The 19574-nt window shown below is 34.1% G+C and overlaps 1 protein-coding gene across 1 annotated transcript in view; it reads right to left on the minus strand.

Annotated features, from left to right (window-relative positions):
• Positions 1 to 400: 400 nt before the first annotated feature.
• The window catches only part of EPHA3 (EPH receptor A3), a 352568-nt gene continuing 333394 nt past the window's right edge, over positions 401 to 19574 (minus strand). The window contains exons 16-17 of the mRNA XM_081300943.1: positions 8353 to 8508; positions 401 to 3115 (exon numbers count right to left, since the gene is read on the minus strand). Coding sequence (XP_081157069.1) covers positions 3010 to 3115; positions 8353 to 8508 — 262 coding nt within the window. The 3' untranslated portion in view covers positions 401 to 3009. The remainder of the gene's footprint in view (positions 3116 to 8352; positions 8509 to 19574) is intronic.

The following is a 19574-nucleotide window of genomic DNA, read 5'->3' on the forward strand; positions in this document are numbered from 1 at the left end:
AGTGAGAGAATAATCCTAATAATTGTTTTTTAATTTCTGGTTACAACTGCACCTGTACAATTTGGGAGATGATGACATGAACTAAGCATTTTCTTGTTTCCTTAAGATAATTTTTTTAAAGTAAGTAATCAAAAGAGCACTGCCCGATATAGCTGTATTTATTAATTATAAAGATCATATTTACTGATTTTTTTACTAGATTACTGATAATGAGATTGGCACAAAAAGTGGATTACATCATATAAATCCTTCCTTACTAATGGAAGGGGAAAATAAAAGAAGCACATTTTTTGTAACTTGTATAAATTTCATTATATTACTGTTTAAAAAGGCCATACTTTTGTAATTTTTAAAAAAGCTTCAAAGACCAATTCTGTATTCCAATCTGTAAAAATATTTTCATTATGTTTATTATAAAAATATAAATGTTTCCACTACAAATCATTTTACATTAGTAAGAGGCCATCTACATTGCACAGCACAAACTAAATGAGCAATGTTTTGAAAAGACAAGGTTAAAGTAAACAAATATTGCTAACGTATCACATTTGTACATGGCTTAATAGATACCTAGTACAGCATAAACTGTGTGTTTTACCAGAAATAAATAATATGTATAAATCAAATTTAAGATACAAAACAGATAATATGGTACATGACATTGTGAAGGACTTGTGGCTTCATGTTTATTGAAAGTCACTGCAATTCCTGTACAAAGAGATGGCCATGAGTATTCTTAGTACCTCTACTCCACAGTTAAGAATCATACACTGCTATGTTTACATATGTACAGGTAAGAATTTAAAGTAAATTTATAAGAAGTCAGGTAGAAAAATACTGAAAAAAAATGAAAAGTAATCATGAAGAATATTAAAAAAAATGAAAAGGTTGTATATACAACCTCTACTTTCAAATAAAAAAACACAGCCAAAATAAGTGCAATAGATACAACAATCCTCAATTTCTACTACTTTATAAAATGCACAGATTTTGTTGAGTATACCCAGAATAGTGTCTAAAAAATTAAATGCTACTCTGGGAAAAAATGAGATTGAAGCCAGATTTGAATCTCAGTCTAATATTCCAAAACAAAATACTTAATTAGAAGAATTTTTTCCTTCTGCTTCTAGCAGGCTTAACTGAAATGTTTGATTAATTTTATAATTGCATATGCCTTTTTAAAAAGTTCATGCTCTTACATATCCAATATAAAATTCTAATAGCATGATTTAACTATAAAAGAATGTTGTCAAAATTTGGAAAACAGTCTGACATTTTAAAAAACACAATCTAAGCCTTATTACACTATATCTACAATAGATTATTACTTGTGAATTTTGATCTGTTATTGGAATTTCTATTCCTTTAGTGTCCCATTTTGCATACAATCCTAAATGTAGCATTGTTTCATCCATTCTATTCTCACGACCTACGCATTCCTTATATCCATGACATTATCATATCAGCATTAGAAAGAGTATAGGTAGATCTAAAATGTTGCATAAGAATATATTGGTAGCTAGACTTTCACCAGGTACATCCTTTTGAATCTTAATTAACATGCTCATTGGTGGCCTTCATGTAACAGCTAAATCCCTAAAATGAGACATTTCTTCAATGCCTATATATTTTTGAGGCATTTGCTAGATGGCTAGCTATTTCAAAAGTGGTATGTTCAATAAATGCAAAGATGTTCAAGGCTTCTATTTTTATACACCAAAATTACAATAGGTGTACTGAATGGAAGACGGTTAAAGATAATTATATGATATTAATGATAACAATGTTTAATTAATTGGTTTAAACCTCAGTGATACAGATGTGCAGTTTAATTATCATCAATTCCATCAAATTTAAGCAAAGATACTAAGTGACTTTTCAAAGTCAGTAAGTGATTTTTTCATTCATGCATTGGCCATTCGGCTGTGTTGTCAATTAAAGCAACAATCTAAATAGCATTTCCAGTCTTTCCAGTGTAGCTATTCTCTGAGCTCTAACATGGCTCCTTCATGAATGGAAGGAGCTGATGGCTTCTGAGCATCAGAGCAGGAAAGGAATGTCTGGTTAAAATTCTATTACATGCAAGCCAGTATGTACTAAATTAGGAGCATGTGGTTTATAATAAATGGAGAGACAAAAATGAATGGGATAATTCAGACAGAAATTTGGTTACCGAATGAACAGGACAAGTGTTACATTTTTTTAAATAGATATGAGTGGATGGCTCAGAATATCTGAAAAGAAACCCTTCATTCTCTGTGTCTTGTTAAACAAGTTTTCTATTGCTGACAGTTTGAGAGAGCATTTGGCACTTGGCTGTAACAAATCCAAATTAAATCATCAAGGCATAAATATAAAACAATAAAGATAATTCAAAAGAAAATAAATACATACTTTTTTTCAAAAATTAAGACACATTTTTACATGATACACTTAAGTATACTAACAATTAAAATGTATAGTACTTAAAACAACTACAAAATTCTTCTCTATATGCTTTCAACAGATAAAAGAGAATAATACGATGATAAGGTAGTAAATATGGCCAAATAGTTTGAGGTATAAACTCCTCTATTTTGCTTGTTTTTAAAGAAACAAAATACCTGTTACAGATTTCTTCTGTGTAAAAAAATATCACAAGTCTTTTCTTTTGTGGCTATTCATAAATGAAGCCATCATGTCCATTTTGTTATTTTACTTGTTTTGCTTTTGTGATAGTCAGTTTATGATCAATGGCTCTATGCTAGTTCTTCACCATTTTGCACTGAAGAATTTAAATGTAATCTATCAACTAATATTCAAAAAAGCAATTATCAAATCAAAATATACCCACCCACCCATTCACTAAATGATAGGGGAAAATAAAGAGTTTTTCAATTCCATTTTAAGGCATTTGTACTCGTATATGAGTGTCTTATTGGACAAAGAACTTCCACTGGCATCTCCAGCATTATCATATGTCTATAGAGTGATGTCACATCTTCCATGGGCTTCTTCAGAAGAAGTTCTTCACACTGGAACTGGACCATTCTTGGATTGAGTTTCTAGAGCTTTAATGCTACTGATGATCTTCTTCTGTGGCCCAACCACAGTAACACCAACCTTTTTCATGTCTCTGTAAAAAAAAAAAAATCTGATGAGAATCATGATTTCTTGGATAGTATATATAAACAGGAGATTTTTAATTAGCATAATTCACACAATTATATATCCTAGTACTTTGAACCTAAATTTCTGATTTTATCTCATCCTGTGTTGTGTCTTGACTATTTTATCTGTATCTTGTGGTAGAATATAGACAGTGTGGTGAGTTAAATGGTGTTTTCATAAAATTTCTGTCAACTTGGAACTTGACACTGTGACCTTATTTGGAAGTAGGCTCTTTGTAGATGTAATTAAAACAAGGATCAAAATGATATCTTACAGGACTAACATGAATACTTAATCCAGGGAGAGTTTTCCTATAAGAGATTTTTTAAAAAGGACACAATGACAGAGAAAGGAAAGTTATATAAAATTGGAGACAGAGATTGGAGTTATATTTCAACAAAGCAAGACCATCAGAATTCAGGTGAAGCTGGAAGACCAAGAAAGGATTCTCCCCTAGAGACTTTGGAGCGCATGTATTCTTGCTGATATTTTGATTTCAGATTTCTGCCTCCAGAATTATTAGAGAATGAGTTTCTGTTGTTCAAGCCAGCATGATAATTTGTAATTGCAGCCCAACTATTTTTTTTTTTAATGTATAAGCCCAACTAATACAGAAGGTCACACATGCTTTCTGGGGTTTTATCCACCTTGCCTAAATGAGGGCCACCTCTGGGACTGCTTTATCTATCACAGATTAGAAGTCAGAAGTGAAATTGTATTGGAATTTGTACTTCAGTCTTAAGAAATTGAAGTCCTCCACTTTTTTTTTTAAGAGAGAGAGAGAGAGAGAGAGAGAGAGAGAGAGAGAGAGAGAGAGAATGTTTTAGTATTTATTTTTCAGTTTTCGGTGGATATCTTTATTTTTATGTGGTGCTGAGGATCGAACCCAGGGCCCCGAGCATGCCAGGCAAGCGAGTTAGCGAGTTACCACTTGAGCCACATCCCCAGCCCTTCCTCCACTTTTTATCTCTGCAAAAATTCTCATGGCCACAGAGCTGCCATGTAAGTCTGACTATCCTGAGACCAGGGCACAAGAGAGGCCATGTACAAACACTTGACCTACAGTCATTACAGAGGCCTGCTGTATACTCTTGGAAACAAAGGCAGACATCTGAATTCAGCCTCCATCTCCCCAGACAAGATCAATTCATTCATCTGCTGAATGCTGACATCAACACCAAAGCGAGAGCACTTAAAACAACCCACCTAACCTGTGTCCAAATTCACACCCATGATGCTGGGATGCATGATAAAATTGCTGTTCTTTTAGCCTTTTAGTGTGTACAGCTATAGATATCTGGAAAAAATCTCTTTATACAATCGTTTTGAAATAAAAAAAATAACAAGCACATCTCTATTAAATTTTAAAGTTTTAATTTAGAAATTGGGCACTAAAAGTCTACAAAAACATAAGGAATTTCATTTAAGGAATAAAAGACTTAGCTAAATGTGTATATTATGAACTATTTATTCCTGCCCCAATATTTTTTTTCATATAAACATATCTTTGAGGTCTTTACTCAAATCTCAGCCTCTAATAAGGACTTTCTTGCCCCTGTTAAGACATATTATAAATTCTCCCTGCACTTGTGTCTGCACTTCCTACACTCTGTTCTTTCTTATTTTATCCCAAAGGCTTTATTACCATGTAGCAAACTGATAGCCTTTCTTTCTGACTGGTTTTCTTTATTAAAGAATAAATGACAATATGGAAAGCAGAAAAATATTGAAATATACCATGCTAATAATCTGAACCCTGGAAAATTTGAGCATGGTGACTTATAATACATGTCATGATGCTTGGTCCTAATCTTCCCTTCTAAACTACAATATTCCTCTTCAAGTAGTGGGGAAAAAAAATCTGATGCAGAGAGTTAACAGTTTAATTTGAAACGGACTTCACCACTTCTTCACAGATACATCTCTCAAACATGCTCCTCGGGAAATTGTCTGCATAAGACTCTAAGATTCTGTCCAGGAACCCACAATCAGCAAACAGATCTATATTTTTTTTAATGTTTAATGCAAAAGATTATATTGGGTCTTGACCAAGGGATGTGGCTCAGTGATAGAGTGCTTGCCTGTCATACCCGAGGCCCCAGGTTTTATCCCCAGCACTATTAAAAAAAGAAGAGTTATTAGACCTTGAAAAATATAATTAAATAAACTATTCCTTTTAGTCATCCCTTTGTTGATTTTCTTGTACCCTCTACTGTTTCTGTTGCTTGCTATAATATATTTTCCACCCTCCATTCTGCCATGTCCAAAATCATCCTGAATACCTAGCTAACCAGACATCTCAATAACATGCCATGTGGGCTCTCCTCTTTTGTGTGATCCTATTCAGAAGAAGGATGAAAAAGTTGAAGACTGTGGAGCAGATAAAGACTGAGACCAGAGGCTAATTTGTTATCTGGAACTTCAGAGACAAAGGGACAGGGGACCACACTTAGAAAATGGCACTATAGGGTGCAGAGTAAGGGCAGAGAGCAATTTATCTAGTCTTCATTCCAATACTTGATTCTCTTTTAGTTTTCCACAGCTGTTGTCCCTCTCCCTTTCCTTTTCTCTCTTCCTTGCTCATTTTGACCTTCCTAAATTCATTTAACACTATGAAATAATACCTTAAAATATGTTTATTGAATAAAACTGCATACATTTTGAGCTTTATTTGAAAGGTAGATGAGTAATTTGCATTTTAATGAAATCCCTAAATTAATTAGAATATATAAATATTTCTTGGAGGGCAAAACTACATTGACCTTTCTCCGTGATTTCATCATCTAAATGGGAAAAAAGCAAAAGAAATGCAATATTCATCTTAGGAAACTCTTTAGGAGAATCTCTAGAGTTATTTGTTCAAGGGAGTCATTTTGGGAAGTTTCAGAAGCATTTCAGAATTGAGTCTGTATGGCCCAAAGAAAACAGAGATTGAAGTAATCAAGTTCCAACTGTAAGTCCAAGGCTGCAAAAGGAAAGAATATCTCATTAAATTGTTTATTTATAGGATTTAAGGTGAAAATGTTGCCTGATTAGATTTACCTCAATTATCAGTGTATAAAGAACTTTCACAAATACTCATTTTTGTAATATAAAATAGGAGCGTGAGGAACACAACATTGTGGTGACTTAAAGAAAACAATTCCTTTTGAGGAGTTTCAGGGAAATACATGGGAATCTAACACTATTCTAAATACAGAAAAATCTGAGACATCTGCTCAGTATGAAGAAGAAACCCACAAGAGCCTAGTCTTTCCAGAAAAGTCAGCTTTCAGCTTGAACATTTATTTGTAGATTGTTCAAACACAAGTAGCAATGAAGGGAAATATTCTACACAGCCAAAAAGAGTTTAACGTCCAACACTGTACTGTTGACATAAGTATGTCACTCACTTAGAAGTATAACAAATGCTGCCATTGCATCTTTTTCGAGCAAATAGCTTTCTTACCACAGCCACAGCTTATAATGCTGACTCTATGTAAATTATGAACTAGCAGTTAATCTTATTAACAGTGTTCTGCCTCATCCACTTCAATATAGTGTTTCATTATCTAAAAGCTCTGAGTGTTGGTATTTTTTTATAATAAACATTTGCATAACTTTGCCTTTGAAAATCTGGCAATGGTGTGCAAATATTCAACTTTGTGCTTATTCTTTGTTATGCTTCTGTGCTCTAAAGCAGATGTCTTGTATATCATAACCCTAACTGTTTATGTTACTATAATAAGAATTTATAAAAATGTTCAAACGGGTGAATATATCCTGGGACTGTGTCTGATCAAAATACAGAAATTCAAAGTCTATTGTTGATTGGGTCAGAATTATATTCAACAAACATTACCTTCCACTTTAAACAGGAACTCCGAAGTATGGTAAATAGATTAACATGAGTTTATATTCTGAGTTTATTTCCCCCTCTTCAATAGTAATAAACCCTTCCTGTAGATATTTTTGTGGTTTTATATGTTTCTGATGGAAATATCATAGCATAAATTATACACTAATTTTTGGGCACTTGTACCTGTGTGTTTAAATTACATATTGATTTTTGACATCTAATCTGTTGTTGAGCACAGTCACTGTTTAAATGGTTGACAACGTGATGATAGAAATCTGTATATGTTCAATAACATTTAAATATTCAAGTATTATTTGGAAAAGATAAGTTTGAGGAAACTTGAGAGGTCTAATGAGTTTTGTTAATGGACCAAAGCAAAGACGGGAAGAGTGAAGAAAGATGAACATAGTTTCCCAACAGACTGTGCAAACAGCAACATACTGAACAACTTTTGTTGTATCTGCCAAGTATGAACCTCTTTTTCGGGGGACATTTCTCCATCTTGCCTTCAAGAAAGGGCGCTTACTAGAAACAGGTCCACGACATCTCATATTTCTTATTTGGAATAAAACTGACAAATAACCACAAATATATTACTTTGAAGATTCCAATCTACCAGTGAAAGTAGGCCAGTCCTGGATTCTTTCCTGGGGACTCAGAATTTACAGTTATTCCCTGGCCAGTTGAATGATAGTATGACTTAGAGTAGAGAAAGCCACTGTTAGCTTTGTGCATAGAAAATAGGAAAAGTTACTGAGCAACAAAAAGAAAAAAAATGATGCAGTCACGTTAGGAAATGAAGTAAACTGGCCCTCATTCATGTAGATATGAAGGATGGAACTTTCTCAGCTCTTTACTTTCAAGTGTCCAATTACCACATCTTGTGAGTGATGACAAATTTTTATGATTACTCACTGGATTCACTAAATTCTATACAAATCCCCTTTGCTTAAATCCAGGAGTTTCTTATATCAAAAGATTCCTGATACCAAATGATCGCTGTCTCAGAAATATAGCACATTAAAATGGATTTATTTATGAAAAATAACAACATTATTATTATATAAAAACCATCATGCTATGTTGTCTATACTTTAAAATAAGAGCTTGGGTTCATGGGTTTATATGAACATCAGAGTACCAAGCAGTCACCTGTCCTGGGGCTCACTCATGAAAGGAAGAATTCTCATCACATATTAATCTAGAAAGGTCACAAGAAGGTCCAGGGACCAGCCCAGTACATACAGGAGACACTGGGCTTATACTTCAGAGGTACAAGCTATGTTTATAACACATTAATCCAAAGCAGGTGTGTTCAGTAGAAAGTTCATAATCATTCATCCTTCTTAATAAATATTTCTTACTCTGTGGAAATCTTGGCTATGGTGTCACAAGAACTGTACTCCACGCCTGTGAAGATTTCCTTGCAGTGTGCTGTCCGGACTCCATTAAGCCAGTCACCTGTCGTGCGGAAGGTAGTGATGTCCACATTGCTTTGGTCCAGAAGAAGGTTTGATGGCCTGTGAGAAAAGAAAATACCAAAGGGAGAGAGATCAGGACTCAGCAGAGTTGCCATGTGTCAAAATTTAACACCATCATCAGCAGGAACTTCCAGATCTCACGTGGTGTTCCTGTTTATTTGTGGAATTGATCTGTCATGAAGGCTTCATCTGTTCAAGCTGGCAGCCTGGGAGAAGACTGTGTAATCATCCTGTCTAAGTACTCCCCTCTGGACTCATGACTGCTTTTGAAATCACTGAAGCTTTGCCAGTGAAAGGCATAAATATACCCATACATTTTTTAATAATTCAATTTGTTTAATCATTAACAAAAGGGTATAATTTAGGATACAGTTAGAGCATACACAAGACAAGAATTTTTTTTGCTTTCGGTCTTACTTATAGGTTCAGTTGTTTCAATATTAAATCCTGCCCACTGAATGTTTACTGTGGACCTCGTACAGGTTGCTGTTTAAAAAAGTGTTTGAACAATCTAAGCAACACTAGAGTGGAACATAAATTCAGTACAGATATAAATAATGTTACAAATGTCAATAATGGATAAATTGCAAAAAAAAAGTAGAATAGCAGTAGATAAGCAATAATAAATGAAATACATAGTTTACAACACAAAATGAATATTATATGATACGATGTATGGTATATATTTATATGTGTGTATATATTTATATCTAGATATATATATATATATATGCAGAGATATAAATAGATATAAATTGTGATTATGATTTATATTGTGTAATAAAATTAGCATTAAGAAGAGAGACTTCTAGAGTTGTTCTATGTAATGACAGATCTGATCACAAGACCTATGAACACCTGTGAGATCTGTTGCATCAAAAAAGCAGAAATGACATAAAGGAAATGGAGAAGACTATATCTGTAACCCTGAAAAGCCAGGAAAAGCAGCCTGCTAGTGAACTCCCTTTGGGTATTTTTTTTTCAGCTTTCTGTGACCTTTTTAATTGTCCTTTAACTTATAAGACTCAGGCCAGTTATTGAGTAGACAATTTATTGACCTCACACTTTGTTTATTTTTTTTTCTCTTAAGGAAGAGAATGTGAGCACAAAGTAGCTATTAAGGACCCCCCCCTCTCTCTGTCTCTCTGTCTCTCTCCACCCTCCTTTTTTTTTTTTTGTACTGGGGATCGAACCCAGGGACACTTAATCACTGAGCCACATCCCCAGTCCTTTTTAATGGGCTCAGTACTAAGCTAAGCACATTACAGATGTGAAAGATCTTATCCTCTACAATATTAGTTAGACAATAATTCTAGCCACCTTATGTTAGATGTGGAAGCAGAAAAAGTTAACTCAAAATGGATCAAGGAGCTTGATATCAAATCAGAGACTCTGCATCTGATAGAAGAAAAAGTTGGCTCCCATCTACATATTGTGGGGTCGGGCTCCAAATTCCTTAATAGGACACCCATAGCTCAAGAGTTAATACCAAGAATCAACAAATGGGACTTACTTAAACTAAAAAGTTTTTTCTCAGCAAGAGAAACAATAAGAGAGGTAAATAGGGAGCCTACATCATGGGAACAAATTTTTACTCTTCACACTTCAGATAGAGCCCTAATTTCCAGAATATACAAAGAACTCAAAAAATTAGACAATAAGATAACAAATAACCCAATAGACAAATGGGCCAAGGACCTGAACAGACACTTCTCAGAGGAGGACATACAATCAATCAACAAGTACATGAAAAAATGCTCACTATCTCTAGCAGTCAAAGAAATGCAAATCAAAACCACCCTAAGATACCATCTCACTCCAGTAAGATTGGCAGCCACTATGAAGTCAAACAACAACAAGTGCTGGCGAGGATGTGGGGAAAAGGGTACTCTTGTACATTGCTGGTGGGACTGAAAATTGGTGCGGCCAATTTGGAAAGCTGTATGGAGATTCCTGGGAAAGCTGGGAATGGAACCACCATTTGACCCAGCTATTGCCCTTCTCGGACTATTCCCTGAAGACCTTAAAAGAGCGTACTACAGGGATACTGCCACACAGATGTTCATAGCAGTACAATTCACAATAACTAGACTGTGGAACCAACCCAGATGCCCTTCAATAGATGAATGGATAAAAAAAAATGTGGCATTTATACACCATGGAGTATTATGTAGCACTAAAAAATGACAAAATCATGGAATTTGCAGGGAAATGGATGGCACTAGAGCAGATTATGCTTAGTGAAGCTAGCCAATCCCTAAAAAACAAATACCAAATGTCTTCTTTGATATAATGAGAGCAACTAAGAACAGAGCAGGGAGGAAGAGCAGGAAGAAAAGATTAACATTAAACAGAGACATGAGATGGGAGGGAAAGGGAGAGAAAAGGGAATTTGCATGGAAATGAAGGGAGACCCTCATTGCTATACAAAATTACATATAGGAGGTTGTGAGGGGAATGGGAAAATAAACAAGGAGAGAAATGAATTACAGTAGATGGGGTAGAGAGAGAAGATGGGAGGGGAGGGGAGGAAGGATAGTAGGGGATAGGAAAGGTAGCAGAATACAACAGTCACTGATATGGCATTATGTAAAAATGTGGATGTGTAACTGACGTGATTCTGCAATCTGCATTTGGGGTAAAAATTGGGAGTTCATAACCCACTTGAATCTAATGTATGAAATATGATATGTTAAGAGCTTTGTAATGTTGTGAACAACCAATAAAAATTATAATATAGGTTTCTTCAGGCAAAAGAGGCAGAATCAGGATTTACACATATGTTATTTTATAGCAGAGCCCATACTTTTAACCACTATGCTGTGCCATTCTGGTGAAACATTGTTTTATTGCATGTACCCTGTCTCCTCTTGAGCTTTATATGATTCCATGATGTGGCCTCTTTGACTTTTACATGCCATGAAGTATTGTAGTTAATTGAATAGATACTGGAACCCTAAGGCCTGAGATGAATCCTGGGCATGACACCTGTGTGATTCTGAAGGCTTTTTATCTTTGGTTTTCTCACCTGTAAAATGGCGATGTTGGAAATAATACAGGTTTTCCACAATTGTAGATTAAAGGAGCACATGTAGGCCGTACTTACAGTGATGCTGCCTTATTCTGAGCATGCTCTGTTAGCTGTTCATTATTCCAACTTCAGGTAACAAACTCAATGAAATGGTTTATATTTCTAAAATTTTTAAAAGTACATTATGTAGTAAATGCCACTGTATGTCAAATATTAGGAATGCTGTGACCTTGTTAATTACCACTTTGAGTAACTAGAAGTTTATCACATAATATGTACACAATAGTGCGACAACCAATGTCAAATTGGCATTGTTAGGGCCCTCATTAGAAAAATCAATAACTTTTATAAGCTCACAATGATTCCATAGCTAGTGTTTGTAAATGGATGTGCTATCCTGCTTTCTGGCATTTCAGTTTCCATTATTATAATAAAATGTTATTAGCATTTCAACTAGATGCATCACAGCCTAATCTCTACTTTATAATTGGGAAGGTACATTATAATTTTTATATCATGCTCTAAATCTGCATGCTATTGCCCAGAGCACATGAGAATTTGTAAATTGACTGCACATCTAGATATTTATTGGGATGCATTAAAATTATTATATTAAAACGGTCAGATTTTAATGTGGAGTTTAAGGAAAAAAATGGTAAAATTGCATTTTGGTTCTGTTGCTATTTCCATATTCTGTGAAAAATAAAGATCAATAGCTATTTCTTTCCCTATCCTGATCATTTGTAAACTGAAGGAGATTTGAAAGTCGAGGATTTTTCTATCTTCTCTCTTTTTATGCTAATCTTGACAACTGAGTTTCTTCTATATTGTATTTAAATTATAAATTTAAAAATTTAACTATAGAGTCAATAATTTATATTTACGTGATATGATTTAGTTTTAACTAACTTTATGAGGTTATCTAAAAAGCAGACAAAAATCAGGAATATTTTAAAGAGTATTAATCTCCTTTTCTTTAGTGCTGCCCAAGAAACTATAAAATATGACATTTAAATTATTCCTTTCTGAAATATTTATGAGTAATTTTCTATGATTCTCTAAATTACTCATCTATAAAAGAGTCAAAGTAAATTCATTTTTTGTAGTTAAAAGTTTTTTATCTTTTGTTATTTTCTGAAACACTTCAAGTATTACAAATATAAATATTCAATCCAAGTTCCAAAACTTACAAACTATTCTCTGATTGTTTTAGGATAGCTACCATAAGTGAAAAAGCTTTTGTCACTAGCAAACAGTAGATATAATATCAAGCTCTTTAGATAAGTCATTGAAACAGTAATTGAAGTTGATAGAAATAGTATTAAATAAAGCGTTACAAAATTTTACAAGAATAATGAAGTGATGTTAAGAAATAAAACAATAGGATACTAAAATCCACAGGCGAGCAGGCACACTTGCGCGCGTGTGCGCGCGCACACACACACACACACACACACACACACTCATCACAGTTTCTATGTCAACAGTAGCTGTATTAACAGAACCAAATGTCTACTCTTAGTCCCAAGAATAGTAATACTTTTTTATTTATGGGTTTGTGGGTACAAAGAATCAAACCCCAGGACATTTATTCAGAATATTTATGAAGTGTGCCTAATAACAAAATGCATAATGTTTTCTTCTTAACTCAAAATGGTCTGTATTTTTAAACTCAACACTTCAGCCAGGCTCAACAAGAGTTTGGAAAAAATTAGTATAAACAAATTGAAATAGAACAGGACGTGCGGATTAGGGATTAGAGTGACCCCAACTGAGTTTTTCTGTTTATGACTTGGATCAAAGTACAACCAAGACAAAAAAATGACCTAAGTTAATGCCAGTGACCTCAGAATAACCAGCCCCGCAAAGTATCATTTTTCCACTTCCAGGATTTCTCTGGGGATTTCGAATAAAAATTGGTTCCTTTCCTCCTCTGAGAGGACATCTGGAGAGTTTATCAATGGATAGGAATTTGTCTCTCACTGTGAAGAGCCTGTGATGTCTCTTCATGCGCACCAAGGGAATCTGGGCTTTTGAGCAGCTGCAAGCCTTGCGATTTTTTTAGACCCAGCCCCAGACATTAGGTCTGAAGGGGAAATTTATAGACCGGGTGATGTGCACCGTGAGCTCACACTTTTACTAGACAAATTAGATAGATTTCAATCCGTGCAGCTGTAAACGATGTCCTACAGAGTTCCACCTGATCTTTTACAGCTTTTCATAAATCAGTGCCTACTGGCCGCAGACCGCAGTCATTAAAAAGAAATCATGGAAATTACATGTTTGCTCAAGGGAAGCAAAAAAATAACTTTCCTCCCTTTCTCTTTCCCTCCTTGTGTTTGGGTTTGTGAATTATTCTTTTATGGGCTTTCATACTGCTGCATTAAGGAGGTACACATACATTTTCTTTCCATCAATCCCTATTTTAGCTATAAAAGGTTGCACACCAATCAGCATTACATAGTAGAAACAAATGTCAATTAACAACTGCCAATCCCAAGAAAATCTTCTGATAAGGACCTTATTTCGATTCTGCCTTAGAATTGGGGATTGAATTATAAGTTATCTTTTTATAACTTTTGGCCTACAAATGATTTTATTTTCAGGTATCAAAATAATGATTAACACTCATTTCTTGAATGAATAAGTACACACCTATGAAGTCTAGAAAGAGGTATAAATATGTTGGAGATGCATGCTTTAGCACCATAATTGTTATTTTTGTTCTGAATAGTTTCAGGGAATATAATAAATCAAAGAGTAATTTCTTAAATCTAAAATATGAATGGCATCTACTTTAATATTGTCTGAAAATATTTTTTAGTACAGTTTATAATTTTTTTAAAAAATTTCCAATTATCTTCTCACTGTATTTCAGGAGAAATCTCTTACATGTATCAATTTAGTTTAATGTGGGTTGATGCTGACCTTGATCTTTGTTTACTCTCTTAATGTAAAAAATACAGATAAGATTAAATAAATTTAATTTGTCATTATTAACTAAAAATAATTTTGAATATATAGGTGTGTGTGTGTGTGTGTGTGTGTGTAGATAGAGTTTCAAGCAGGTAACTAATATATAAAGAACACATTAAAGAGAAATAGAGCCATTATATTTATCTTAATTATCTTTATCTCTTAAGGACAAAAATCTTAGTAGTTATATCTGCTTTAATTCATCCCTGTGGTAAAGTTGGTTATTTTTATTTTAAAATTTAATAAAAAATGAATCACCTGGGTATTTGGTATATCTGCTTCCCTTAAAAATGTTCTGTATTATATTTGCTCAGAGAGTAAAGTCACCCTGCCAGTTTTAGAATCAGAGGTCAAAGTTATTGTTTTGAGAAATAAAGGCAGATTGTTTTTTGGTCATTAGATTTATCTTGAAGGATTAATTATCTGTCAAACAGCTGTTATTCTAAAAAAGAATTATATTGTGTACTCTTAGAGATCAGAATCATTTTCCTAACATTTGTTTATTGCCATTAACACAGAAAATTATGAGTATTGTTTATTTTTGCAGCAAATTAATTAGAAATTTAAAGTTAGCAACAAATGCATTGGAACAATTCATTAAAATCATTTTAATTAAATTATAAATGTATAATTGGGTCTACAGAATATTTATGCTTTATTTTTAAAGTAGTGTTTTCATTTTTAAAGTATATATGACATATCTTTCTTCATGTTAACCTTTCTTAATTGAACAGTGCAGCACTATTTGGTTTATTTGTATTGTTCCTCAAATATCACTCCCGTATATCTCTGAAGCCTTGTTTATCTTCTAAAACTGAAACTATGTGCCCTTTACAAATAATTCCTTAGTCCTTCTCCCTACAACCCATTCCCCTGACTCCAGACCAACTCATTCTACTTTTTGTTTCTGTGAATTTGACTTCTCTAGATACCTGATGTGGATGGGACAAACAGTACTTGTCCTTTTGTATTATTTTGTATAGCAGTAATTTTTTTGTATAGCTTATTTTGTATAGCAGTATTTTTTTTTCTTTATTTTCCCCCCATATCAGATGGGTAACATTCCAAGGTTTAGAGGAAGGCACATCTCACCCAGTCATACACTTATGAACCAAAAAGGTCTTGTAGAAGAGCCTTTTATATCAAGATCCAATTTTCATACACACACATACACACACACACACACTGCAGTGAATGTCACCATCAGGTATATTCACAAGACACTTAAAAAAAACTATATAAAATAACTTTAAGAAAGATTTCTCTGATTCCCAAAAGGGTGGGGTCATGGTAGTGGTATATTTGCTCTTTTATACATGTGTATTATGATTATTTGTCTTTTTTCCAGAATTTCTCAAAAGTACTATTGTTTTTTTTCATCATCTAGTTACAAATAGATCTTTTAAAACTTCATGTATATCACTCTAAAGGAATCAAAATAGTTCTCCAAAAAGAACCCTTTCCATTGCTTCATTGAAGAACCTTTTTCTCAATGTTCTTTTTCTTACCTTTTCTCATCTTTTCATAACACAGTTCATTCTACCTTGTTTTTAAAAATTCCATGAACTGTAGTTTTCTGTAAAGGCTTAAATCTCACTCTAAGTCTCTGTTGTTTCTGTTGTTTCTTTCTATCTAGTATTTCAGATCCTTCTTAATTGTAATTGATATTGTCTTCCAAAGCTCGAAATTGGGGAGGGGGTAGGTTTCTTTCTCTATAGGTGGTAGTCAATACAATGTTCTCAGACACAAATGGATGTTTCATTTTTGTTTTTTCTTTTAGGATTGCTATCCACTGGCATAGAATCACTTCACAGCCCTCTTACAAGAAAGAAAAATCTCCATTTGCTCCCACCACACCCAGTTATACACAACAGCAGCATCCAATGCTCTCAATTAAATTCTTGGCTCTTGTAGACATTTGAATTAGTGACTTATGGATTAAGTGACTGAAACATTTAGAGGCTTCAGTAAGATTCTTGGACTCCAGGGCAACACAGAAGTGGCAAGAAAGAGATGAAAATTATAGTCTCGAATGTTGGGATGAGGGATAGCTCAGTGTCAACCTATCTGAAGCCCCATGTTCCACTATTTCTAAGTTATAGTTTCCTGATAAACCATGGGATATGAGGACTTTATTAGAAATTAAATAATAGTAGAAGAGTAAAATTGGTTATATTTTTATGAAAACCACATTATTGGGCGGAGATTTGGAGCTGCTAAACGTGTCTGTGGCCACCGTTTTTATCGCTGCAGAAATAATGTTCTAAATTGAAAGAATGGCTTTCATCTTTCTCCCTATCAACCCAGCACTGGTGATACGAGAGAAGCATGGCATCTGACCACATAGGACTTAAAATTTCTTGGGGGAGTGTACAATTTAAAAAAAGACAGAGAAAAAGAGAGGCAGAGGGAGAGAAAGAGAGAGATGTCAGAATTCAGTTAATGATAAAGAACAAGTTTATGGTACTTTGTAATAATGGCATTAAACTCTCAGTTGTGTTGCTACAGAATGACTCAATAAACATTTAATGCAGAAGCTGCTTCATGAAAAAGACAGACACCCAGGAGTATCTGAGATGAGGGGAACATGTGCTGCTGCTGTCTTCCGGAATATGCTTGGGTTTCTGAGAGAACTAGATATGATCAGTGCAGCTAGAGTACTCTGCATACAAGTAGAGTGAGGGGAAAGTTAAAATAGCTCCCTCCTCTCACACCTTGCCCCTCAACCCACAGGCAGTTGTATAAATCAAACAATCATCTACTTCTCTTCTTCAAATGCCTTAATTGATTCCTCATGTACTTGAAAAAAGAAAATCCTCCAGTCTTCACGATAGCCTACGTAGCCACAATTTCTCTGGCTTCTGTTTGCCTCCTTAGGTTTATGACCCGCTCTTCCTTTCTCTTCTGCTCTGCAGTCTTATTATTCTCTGCCACCTCCTAGAACCTTCCAACATTTTTTCACCCCAAGCCATTTGTAGCTTATTTATCTTTTTCCAAGAGTACTTTTGGCGGGTGGTGGGATAGGTGGTGTTTCTAAACACCTAGCTCATTACCATCCTTCAGATTTAAGTTCATATATTGCTTTCTCAGATGGTTTACTCCCAAATGACCCCTTTGTTGTCTATAACAGCCATCTATTTATTTCCTCCCATAATCTAAAATTGTCTATTGTTTATTGTACATCTTCTATAGTGTAAATTCCAGAACAACAGGGACCATATTTGTTTTCTTCCTTGTTCTCCAGAGTCTACACAGGGTTTAAGCACATAGCAGGTTGGCATACTATAAGTATTTCTTGAAACACATGAGTAAGTGAATATTTAAATAAAATAAATGCTACTAATGAATCAGGACCTTTTAAACCATAAAAAGTAGTCTAGATTTTTTCTAAGTGTAATGAGAATTTAAAATTGATTATAAATGGGTGACTGAAATTATCACAGATATGTTTTGATAAGAAAATTCTGAAAGTTATGTGAAAAGATGTTTGGAGCAGAGCAAAAATGGAAGCAGGAGGCAAGTCAGGAAGGTCCTTCATGGTCTAGGTCAGAAGAGCAAATAAGTTTAGAAGAGGGTTTCCACTGGGAAGGACAGAGATGGACCAAACCATTCCAGTGAACTCCCAGATCAAAGTGTGTGAGGCAAGAAAGGGGCCCAAGAAATGTTCCAGTTCCTGATTGGGCAAATGAGTAGTTTTTGGTGTATTCAACTAATGAGAAAATCAGTGGAAATATCAGGCTAGCAAGAGAAAATTGAATGATAAATGAGAGGGACTTAGAGATGTCTGAGAGACCATTATTTAAAAGAAGTTTAACTGTAAAGAATGATAGAGAAGTATGTGTATAGTCTGCAGAGATACGTGGCCAGCAGAGATGACACTAACCAGCAGGACCTCCTCAATATTTCTGATGAGAATCACCTGGAGATTTTTTCAAATGTCCAAGTTCTCTTTTCCTTTCCTATAGACTCCAAGTCAGTACCATGGGATAGGTTACAGCTAACTAATTTCCCCAAATTCTTCTTATCACCAAGAATATGTGAGAAATAATATAATCATGACATGTTTCGATATCAAAGATTATATAGAAAGAAATAACCTTGACATATGCAGGAGAGAGGTGGGGACACACAGGAAAAAAAGGGAAAAATAGATGGATTTGCCTCTGACAATTAGAGGGACACTCCATCTTACAATTAATTAGAAGAGAGGACAAAATGGGTAAGCACAGATTCCAATTCATTCTTATTATGCTGTTAGAAGTCCTCATCTGATTGCTTTCTACTTTTTCAGTTAAATATGTTTCAAGGGCTCACTGAAAAATTAAATGGATGAATAAGGGAGGGATGAATTTAATCAGTTATGAAAATTAATGAAATAATTATTGTTAAAAGTGAGAAAGCAAATTTTCTGAAGGAAAAGCATTTCTTGAAATGCTTGCATGGCAGGCAATGTGATATTTTTCATAATAACTGTAATGATTTGATCTACCAAGTTTTGTGTATTAATGGCAATAAAGAAGCATAACATTCACCAAACTTTTATGTTTAGTGAATTAATATGAATGGCACTTTGTATACAAAAAAATGTTTTTACATTCCTTAAAATTAAATGTATTTTGACAAAACATATGATTTTTTCAGGTATTAATGAATACATATTAGGAAAAAATTTTGTATAAAATATAATCTTCCATCATTGTGTGTGTGTGTGTGTGTGTGTGTGTGTGTATGTGTGTAAAGAGAGAGAGGAGAGAGAAACTCAGTTAAAAAAGTATATGAAAACTTGGATGCTGGGAAATATTCTATTATACTATGATCTAATATTAAGACTATATCTCTAAAAATGATGTTGAATATCCCTATATCATATTACATAAATCAGCTTTATATTGATAATAAGATCCTATGGGCATTTTTAAAATGTCTTTTTTATGATATGAGAAAGTTAAAAAAATGTTTTCTTTGCTATGATTACTAGTGAGTAAAGATCAAAAGAAATGGCTTCAAGGTGTAAAATGAGGACCATATGGCCCCAGCTAGGACAGGTTTTTCTATCCTGTTAGCTGTTAAACTGTCAGGTGGATTCCAAAAGAATCTG

This window comes from Spermophilus citellus (assembly GCF_964194105.1).
Source record: "Spermophilus citellus genome assembly, chromosome: 7".
NCBI lineage: Eukaryota > Metazoa > Chordata > Mammalia > Rodentia > Sciuridae > Spermophilus > Spermophilus citellus.